Source organism: Penaeus chinensis, chromosome 9, assembly GCF_019202785.1.
Source record: "Penaeus chinensis breed Huanghai No. 1 chromosome 9, ASM1920278v2, whole genome shotgun sequence".
NCBI classification, from domain to species: Eukaryota; Metazoa; Arthropoda; class Malacostraca; order Decapoda; family Penaeidae; genus Penaeus; species Penaeus chinensis.
This window is the reverse complement of record NC_061827.1, coordinates 10,452,251-10,462,250: the sequence shown is the minus strand read 5'-3', so window position 1 is coordinate 10,462,250 and position 10,000 is coordinate 10,452,251. Positions and strand designations below refer to the sequence as shown.

Genomic DNA, 10,000 nt, shown 5'->3' with positions numbered 1-10,000 from the left:
TAAAAATTTAATGATGGGTGTGGAATTATACCTTTAGTCTGTGCATGGAGGTTAAACGCAAAAGCTTCTGAGAAAGCAAGTGTTGTCTTTTGTTTGTGGTAAGAATATAATCACATTTTATTTTGATTTATTAGATATTATTTTTTGTCATGTATCTTATTAAGTATTATTTTACTTTGATAAAAAGAAAGGTTGAGACAGTACCTGCAAAATATTATCACTTGAGATGGTTGTAAAAGCTTGTCTTTTTATTCTTATGTAGTGTAACATTTTTTTGTAGAAAATATTAGAATAGAATGAAATGTAGCATTTGACTATGTAGTCTTTCTTGTGTATATTAGAAATAATTTTTGAGCACTAAGTATCTAGTATATGTATTGATACATCAACTCTTTTCTGTGTAATGAATGTTTTAGTTATCTCTGGTAAAAAAAATCAATATGTTTAGACACTTCCATAGAATCTTATGAATTTTTAAAAATGGAACTGTAGGAGTCAAGCAAGCAGAGAACTAATGAGATGAAACATTTTTAGGTTTTGAAAGTAAGTATGAATAAGGTACTTTCTAGCAAAGTTTTTTTTTTTTTATTATCATTGTGGTCTAGTTATATTAATCAGCCAGTGTTATAAAAAAAATCTTGCTACTTTCAGCACACGCCTAGGGTCACCTTCATTGCGATCATCATCTCCTTCTTTGAGGATCCGCACAGCACCACATTCTCCGACCCCAGGAACAACCCAGGGAATTAGTGGAACTCCTCCAAGTAGCAGTGCTGTCCAACCATTAGTTCCTTCCTCTCCAGCACCTGTTGCAGCTAGCCATTGTTTACCTGATGTGGCAGGGACAAGTTCCAAGTCTTCATCACTTGCATCTGAGACTCCAGTTTCTACTCCAACCCCACCACCACATTCCTCACGCATTGGTAGGTCACAGTGTAGTAGCTTAGATTTGAATGGTGTTAGATTATATGGATCTTTGTTTCTGTAGAAATGTTGATTAAAGTGATGGAGTTTAAGCAGTTGTAAGTCAGAATTAGACTTGGAGACATACAATTTTAGAAGCTAAAACTCGGATATTCAGATATTTTTGTGGACAAATTTTTAGTGTTGGAATTGATGGGCCTTTTTTTTTATTTAGTTTTAACATTAAAAAAAATGTGTTTACAGGTATTAGTGGGTATGACTCTGAAGTGAGTGATGATGATGAAGCAGATGGCGATGGTGACTTTGGCGAAGTTGGTGATGGACAAAGGTCTGTCATCATGCACATCATATCTCAACTGCGACTTGGAATGGACCTCACACGTGTCACATTACCAACTTTTATTTTGGAGCGTCGTTCCCTGCTGGAAATGTTTGCAGACTTTTTGGGACATCCTGACTATTTTGCCAAGTAATAAGCACATATTTCTGAACCATTTGATTAATAGGGTTAATGTATATATTTTTATTGAGGATTTACATCTATAGTTGGAACATAAATGGGATAATTATTTGGGTTTGGTACAACGGAAAGGATATTTGCCAAAGCATGAAATTTATTTTTACCTGATAATGAACTTTATAATAATACTTGTATGTGCTTTCAGAATTGCTGATGCAACAACGCCAGAAGATCGCATGCAGGCAGTGGTTAAATGGTATTTAACAAGCATTCATGTTGGACGAAATGGATCTGTTGCTAAGAAGCCTTACAATCCTATTATTGGGGAGACATTCCATTGTAACTGGCGAATTCCAAGGGATTCTATCCATGGGGAAGTAAGTGTTCTAGTTAGGGGAGAAATTTACACAAACCATGCAGAAGCTGTCCAGTAAACCTGTTTGTTTTGATATTTGTAATAATTTCTTTGCATATCTTTTAACTTATTATCTTTGGCTATATTCTTTGAACTTTCAAGTAAATTTTTCTCTAATTTCTGCATGTGAATTAATCATAGTGTAATCAATTTGGAATTTATAGAGCAACAACTTGATTTGTTTTTCAGTAGCATGGTGGTACATGAAATGTGAAAATGTAATTTTATATTGTGGGATTGATAGTTTCAGCTTTTTGGTAAAGATATTAGAAAAAAAAGTGTACAGAAATTTAAAGAGAAAAAATAGCACTGCTTTTATTCAAGTTTTGATTGAACAGGCTGTATCCTGTTTAGGGAAGAATTTGCTTTACTGGTCTCTGTTGTGGGAATACTGTTAAGATGTTTATCATAATTTTTGGTTAAGATACTGTATTATCTTTATTATTTTCCAAAGGAGACAGGAGAGAATGGGAAAGCTGCTGATGGAAAGAGGGCCCCCTTTGTCAACATCAAATATGCAGCTGAGCAAGTGTCTCATCATCCACCAGGTATGTTGTTTGTTTTGTTGATGATTCAGATACGTAGTAGTAGGTTTGAAATTCGTTTTGTTTGTGTTCGGGTGGTACTAATTCCTTTTCTCTCCTTTCAGTATCTGCTTTCTTTTTTGAGTGTCCAGAGAAGCAGCTGAGTATAAATGCTCATATCTGGACAAAGTCGAAGTTTATGGGTATGTCTGTTGGAGTTAATCTGATTGGAGACATTACCCTCATCATTGGCAATGTCCGTGAAAGCTATAGTCTTGCCATGCCATCTGCATATGCTAGAAGCATACTGACTGATCCATGGGTTGAACTTGGAGGCCGAGTAAACATTTCTTCTCCTGAGACAGGCTGTCAGGCTGCTATTGTCTTCCACACTAAAGTAAGTTTTGAAATGACTTATTGTTGATCTGATTATATTATATATGGGTAAAATATTTTTAAAGGTTATTCATATTTGTAACCTGTAAGTTGAATGATATAAGACTTGTTGAAAAGGAAAATTTATAATGTATAGATAAAGATTTATATATATATATTTATATATATATATATATATATATATATATATATATGTATATATATATATATATATATATATATATATATATATATATATCTATTTTTGTCATATCTTTCAGCCATTTTATGGAGGACGTCTACACCGGGTGACAGCCGAAGTGAAAAATGCTGCTGGAACAACTTTGACCAAAGTGCAGGGAGAATGGGATTCACTATTGGAATTCACTTATGCTAATGGATCTCAGGAGGTATCATATAGATTTCTTTTGGCTTACTGTGTGTTTGTAGATAATAGCAGATGGCGAGAATAATCTGATGTATCTTGAGTATTTTTCTCTGATTGTGGTCTTTGAAATAAAGAAGTTATTATTATTATTATTTTTTTTTTTACAAATTTGGTGTTAATTCTATACAGTATGTTCATTATTCCAAATTAGTCCAAACCATTACTAATGATTTGCATATCAGATTTCACCATAATTTATGGCAAGAAGTAAAAAGAAAGTAAGAGCTTCATACTTTCTCTCAGTAGAGTCTTTTTAAAAACTTTCTTGAATTTTCAGGTTGTGGATGTTAATGAAATACCAATTGTTTGTCATAAACGCTTAAAGCCTTTGGCGCAGCAATCTCCAATGGAATCTCGGCGTCTGTGGCATGATGTAAGTGTAGCACTTGCTCGTGGGGACGTGGAAACGGCCACAAGCCACAAGAGAGCCCTAGAAGAGCAGCAACGGAAAGAAGAACGAGAACGTGCTGCCCAAAACCTGCCATTCCCAACACGACTGTTCCATTCTCCAAACGTTGATCATTGGGTGTATAACCAGCTTCCAGCGTATTCGTTTACTTCCTGCCCTGCATCAGTCCAGATTCAGTAACACCATGCTGTTTATGCTTGTTATTTCCCATTCTGTTCTTTTTTATTTTTACTCCATACCATGCCAAAGATTTTAGAACGAGGATGTTTAAATTTCTTGTTATTCTTTGAAAAAGAATATGGTCTATTTTCCTAACAAAGTTGAAAATTCTAATTAGGAATAGGTTTTCATAGATTTTCTTTGAGATAAATGATTTTCTGATTTAACATTAACAAAATTTTGTGAACTTTAGATAGCAGTAGTTTGAAATGTCCAGTTACTCTTCCTAGCATTTTTGCCTCTGCTTTTGGAATTTCACACTTATTTAGAATACATGTGTAAAGTCACACTATCTCTCCCTCTCCCTCTCCCTCTCCCTCTCCCTCTCCCTCTCCCTCTCCCTCTCCCTCTCCCTTCCTCTCTTCCCTCTCCCTTCCTCTCTTCCCTCTCCCTTCCTCTCTTCCCTCTCCCTTCCTCTCTTCCTCTCCCTCTCCCTCTGTCTCTCCCTCTCCCTCTCCCTCTCCCTCTTCCTCTTCCTCTTCCTCTTCCTCTTCCTCTTCCTCTTCCCTCTTCCCTCTTCCCTCTTCCCTCTTCCCTCTTCCCTCTTCCCTCTTCCCTCTTCCCTCTCCCCTCTCCCTCTCCCTCTCCCTCTCCCTCTCCCTCTCCCTCTCCCTCTCCCTCTCCCTCTCCCTCTCCCTCTCCCTCTCCCTCTCCCTCTTCCTCTTCCTCTTCCTCTTCCTCTTCCTCTTCCTCTTCCTCTTTCTTTCCCTCACCCTCTCCCCTTTCCCTCTCCCTCTCCCTCTCCCTCTTCCCCTTCCCTCTCCTCCCCCCTTCCCTCTCCTCCCCCTTCTCTCTCCTCCCCCTTTTCCTCTCCTCCTCCCTTCCCTCTCCTCCTCCCTTCCCTCTCCTCCCTCTTCCCTCTCCTCCCTCTTCTTCCCTCTCCTCCCTCTTCTTCCCTCTCCTCCCTCTTCTTCCCTCTCCTCCCTCTTCCCTCTCCTCCCTCTTCCCTCTCCTCCCTCTTCCCTCTCCTCCCTCTTCCCTCTCCTCCCTCTTCCCTCTCCTCCCTCTTCCCTCTCCTCCCTTCTCTCTCTCTCTCTCTCTCTCTCTCTCTCTCTCTCTCTCTCTCTCTCTCTCTCTCTCTCTCTCTCTCTCTCCTCTCCTCTCCCTCTCCCTCTCCCTCTCCCTCCCTCTCCCTCTCCCTCTCCCTCTCCCTCTCCCTCTCCCTCTCCTTCTCCTTCTCCTTCTCCTTCTCCTTCTCCTTCTCCCTCTTCCTCCCTCTCTTCTTCTTTTACTGTTATTCCCTATCCCTCCCATCCCTTTGCCTTCCTTTGATACCCATTCTCCATTTCTTCCCCTCCTTTGCTTCCCCTCCTCTTCTTCCCTCTCCTTCCCTCCCATCTCTTGCTCTCACTCATCTCCTCTCCAAACCAGCAAACTGCTACAGAGTCACAGGTGCACATTTACAAATATCCACTTGTATTCATCAGTCATACAAATGTGGCCACATGTGATAAAAATAGGCTAGAAAGATGAATGAGAATTGGAAAGATCTGAATATTCAATAGAGCTTAGAGTTTCAGACCAGTAGTTCCTAGTCAAAATACAAACTGGATTAAACACTTGCTTTACATTTTGGTGACTACAAGCCACATTCAGCTGTAGAGAACCTGGTCAAGCAATGCCGCTTTTCTGCTGAACATTATTACCGTCCAATAGAGATACAGGCATGTAGCATTGAATGTAAAATTTCCATATATTTTCAGTCATAAAAGATAGTAATGGCAGCTCATTTTGGCAAGATGTAATCTTTATTGTCCTAATTAACTAATTTAAATGTTAACTTCCATTTCAACAACATAACGGCAGGTGAGGATAATCTTTTAACTTCAATGAAAGTGAATGAGAATATTTATTGAGTTTGGTATTATTTACTGGGTTGGTGCTTCAGATGATGATTTTTTTCGAATTAGGTTTTAACATTTCATTAGTTTGGTGACGTGGGGTTTGATTGGGTGGTGGTGAGTGTAATGCAGAGTACATTATCTTGTAATTAAGAGTTTAGTTCATCCTGATACATAATATTAGCCACTGACTCTTCTTAATGTTAGCAAGGTTTATCCTCTCTTTGTAAAGTACACTGATTTAACTTCTCAGTCACAGTTGCAGTATTATTTTGTAGTACTTTTTGATGTTGTATGTCTTGTAAGAAACTGGAAAGGCTGTGTTGAATGTAAGTGCAATAAGTCAAGAAAACTGTTAAAATTGCTTTGCCCATTCACATTTGTATTTTCACCTTTTTGCATTGACATTTTCAGTAATTTCCATAGAGATATAGTACTAATTTAGATATGATGTTAAAGAGATCACACATGTACTAAGTGATTGTGTATCCAGCAATCTTACACTGCATAGAAAAAGGCATTATTTTTTGTATTACAAAGAAATTGAAAATCAGTAATAAATGAGACATTTTAGAGAATTTTAGTGTAAACTCTGGTCAAAAATAGATTATTTCTTACAAAAGATATTCAGTGAATGGATGAATAAAGATAGGAAGGCTGGAAAGTGTGGCTGGAAAGATTAGGAAAAAGAGGATTCATTGTGATTGATTTCTGCATTGATTATTGATTTTCAGGATATTTGGCTTCAAGGAAAAACTAAGCAGAAATGAATGAATATAAAGCTGTCATTAGTATGTTGGACTGTACTGAGCTCTCATGATTATTTTAGAATACAATAAAGTTAAAACAAATATCTGATGCATACTCTTGTTGAAAATGTATGAATGAGTGAACAGCTTCACAAAACTAGGGGTGTATGTACTCCTGATTATATAACTCAGAAGTGTGAAGTTTTTGATGTCTTTTATACATTTTCTACATTTGTCACAGTGAACTCTTATTTATGCATATTCTTGTGTGTTGTGTGCAAATATGACACTGATGTAAGGTTAGATTTAGATAAGTTGAAATTGTTAATTGAATGAAGGTGCTACTTAGCATTGATTTTGTTAAATAGATTATCCACGTTTGATTGATACTACATTCTTTATTTGCATTTAAGTAAAATAGAAATAAGTATGAGAAGTTTGGTTGTGAGGGAATTAAAATGATTGATAGAATAGTGTATATAAAGTGGGCAGTGCCTCATAGGAATAAAGATACAACTTTGATAATTATGGAATGAAAAGGAATGTTTTTCATGCCATTATGTTTAAGGAACTGCATCCTAGATGTAGAACTCTGAGCATTTTTTAAATGACTATATATTATATTTGTAATTTAGGTATTTTTGTGCATCATGAATATGCTTTGTCTACATTTTTTGAGGTATTGCTCAGATACTAGTAGAGATATTTGCTTAGATTGTATTATATCAAAATTTTGTTTAACAGTATTTGTTTGTTTTTATGATTGTTGTTATAATTGACGATATAAACACCCATAAATGGGAAGTCCTCCCATTTGATATTTAAATTATGTAATGCTATTAAAAGAGAAAAAAAATCTTTCAGATTGTGTTATTGAAAGTAGAGATGTGTTATATTTGAAACTTAACTAGACACTTGTATATATAAAATGATTAATAGATGTACCAGATATACCGGTATGCAAAGGGACAAAGGCGGTGATAAAAATTCAGATTTTGTGTGTAATTATACCAATATTATTTTGATCTTGGCATTTAACACTCAGTTAGGTGAATTTCCTTAGTGAAGTCCAGGGATATGTTTAATGAGCAACTGCATTATTGTGATTTGTAACTGTCGAGAAAAACATTTGAAATTATTGTTTTGATACATGAATGTATTAGAATTTCAGGTCTGTACTCTCAGAAATTGTTAGAGAAGGCTTTAACACAATTTACTGAAGCTGTTGGTAATGAATATTTTTGCTTTAAAAAATGCAATAGAGATTATGATATTGTAATTGTATTTGAGATGTGAAATATGAGTATTGTGTGATATGTATGCATGCATGTGATTTGCTAAATATTTTTTGTTGTTTTTGTTAATAAGTGTCAAGAGATGCCTTTGAAATTACCTTAAGAAATTCTTTGTATTGTAATATTGACCATAATCCAGTTGATGAAAAAGTGGTCATAGTTGACCACTCTTAATATTACATTTCTGTCATGTTTTATCAGGTTGTTTTACTCTGCATCTCTTAAGGTTTAGTTAAGTAAAGCATATATTTATATTCCTCCTTGCAAGTTTGATGTATGTTATTTTCTTGAAATAGTACAATTAAATAAAATGATACTCACAATTACTCACACACAGCATTCATTCCCTTTTTACTGCATTCCCAGATTCATAGATATAACACTATGATTCTTGTCTTTTCCTTGTTCTTACTCTCACTATATTGTCTAATCTTTGTCTAGTTTGCAGTAAAAATGGAGATCACTGATGATTCCCAAAGAATATTTATTTGTGTTTGGTATAAAAAAGTTTATCATTCATAGGAAAAATGGTGTTTTTGATTTTTTTTCCCCAAGTGGAATATGCCAAATTATATAATGTTTAAATGGTATGTAGAAGAGGAGGCACAAATATAAAGGAAGAAATAAGTATTCTTCCAGGTATACCTCATATTATATGTAACAACTATTATGTTCTTTTATTGAGCTTGAAAAATTACTGCTTTAGGTATTTTTTATGATGCCAAGGGATTGATATCTGCATGTTTGACAAAAAAAAAATGTTTCAAATGGACAGGTATACTGAATATCAAAGTAATTTTAGGCATTTTAAAGTGATTATGAAAATTAGGCAAAATCAACAGTATGACTTCTGTGGAAACTGCAAAGGGATTAAATTTTATTATATAGGTGAAGAGATTGGACAGTAAATCTGTAGTTATTATTATATTTGCAGCTTTAGATGAAAAGTTTAAGATAAAAAAGGTAATATATTTTGCCAAAGTTCCGATGAAGTATAGAATAAGAAATTTTAAAGAGTGAAATTTGTTGCACTTTTTTTTTTTTTACATTTCCTTATGCAGTATTTGTAATATATTAAATTAAAATTTATACATGACTCATTAGGTTTTCACAGCAATATAGTTTATACAAGCTCTGATATTCATACAATTAATTGGTGAAATCATACATGTTTCCTTTAATTGCTTAGAAGCTTTGTCCATTGAATGATTTAACTATCAACTATAAAAGTAGAAATGTGTCTTTCCTTACATTTTAGAGTTCCTTCTGCATTTCATATCTTCCAAATTAACACCATTTTTGTGTCCTATTTTCCCCATCTATCTCTCTCTACATGCTATGTAGTATAGCATCTATCATACATTTTCTGTTAAGCATACCTGCATGTTAAAACATTTTTCACAGCGTATACCTACTTAGGTATATGCCCATGAAGCTTAATAAAATATCCTTATAACCATCCTTAGTTTATTTTATCTTTAATATGTAAAACCTTATCTTTCAGCCGTCTCTTTAGTCCTATAGTCTGAAAGTTTTTCAAATACAGTCTAGAATTCTGATTCTATTTTTTTTAGTATTTGTTTTTAATTAGTTTTCCCCACCTTTAAATTACATCTCTTGGTGTTTAGACCATAAAATTGTTTTAAAATGCCAAAATTTATTTTTCAAAGAGAAAAGATTTCCAAGAAAAATAATTGTATCAAGAGAGACACGAAATACCTTGAACAAATGAAGTAATGTTAAAGGAAAAGTGAAACGAGCCATGGATAAGTCATTACTTTATTGTGTGGAGATATACAAGTGGTATCAATACCAATGTTCATATTCATGACGAAAACCCTGGCTACAAAAAACCTACTGCTGTTCTATTTGGTTCATTGTGAATTAGCTTTAAAATGTCTTTAATTGTTCTTATTTTTATTTTTTCTCATGTTGGAAGTTCCTGAAGTTAGAAATTCGTGACACCGGTGTGCCAGTAGTGATGCATGCGGGTCTCCAACTCAAGTGAATCCAAAGCCTGTCGCTCTTGCATTTCTGTCGCCAGGTCGGGTTGAACTAACGGGTAATGAGATGGCCTTGGCCGATTCTGTTGATAGTACTTCAAATTCTGTAAGCTCCCAAATCGGCGGAAATTACTCTCGTTTTTAGAAGCGTTACTTTTAAATCGTTGTAAGGTGCTAAATTTACTTGTCGTGGCACTCAATTTGCTCTGGATAAGACGGAAGGTACCTCTACCCAAGCGGGATTTGCGGATCGGGTTGCGTTGGAAGTGAGTAGATGCGTCGGGTTCTGTAGTCGTGGCCGTGACCAGGTCGGGAGCGGACGCGGTAGGGAGTGGACT

General features: G+C 35.4%; 2 protein-coding genes across 2 annotated transcripts in view; one reads left to right on the top strand and one right to left on the bottom strand.

The window, feature by feature from the left end:
• Positions 1 to 4,175, top strand: part of LOC125029215 (oxysterol-binding protein-related protein 11-like) — a 17,970-nt gene extending 13,795 nt beyond the window's left edge. The window contains exons 6-12 of the mRNA XM_047619099.1: positions 652 to 923; positions 1,168 to 1,393; positions 1,590 to 1,761; positions 2,254 to 2,347; positions 2,449 to 2,720; positions 2,980 to 3,108; positions 3,424 to 4,175. Coding sequence (XP_047475055.1) covers positions 652 to 923; positions 1,168 to 1,393; positions 1,590 to 1,761; positions 2,254 to 2,347; positions 2,449 to 2,720; positions 2,980 to 3,108; positions 3,424 to 3,735 — 1,477 coding nt within the window. The 3' untranslated portion in view covers positions 3,736 to 4,175. The remainder of the gene's footprint in view (positions 1 to 651; positions 924 to 1,167; positions 1,394 to 1,589; positions 1,762 to 2,253; positions 2,348 to 2,448; positions 2,721 to 2,979; positions 3,109 to 3,423) is intronic.
• Positions 4,176 to 9,424: 5,249 nt separating this feature from the next.
• LOC125028642 overlaps positions 9,425 to 10,000 on the bottom strand; it is a 64,395-nt gene continuing 63,819 nt past the window's right edge. The window contains exon 23 of the mRNA XM_047618116.1: positions 9,425 to 10,000. This exon is cut by the window's right edge and continues 105 nt beyond it. Coding sequence (XP_047474072.1) covers positions 9,608 to 10,000 — 393 coding nt within the window. The 3' untranslated portion in view covers positions 9,425 to 9,607.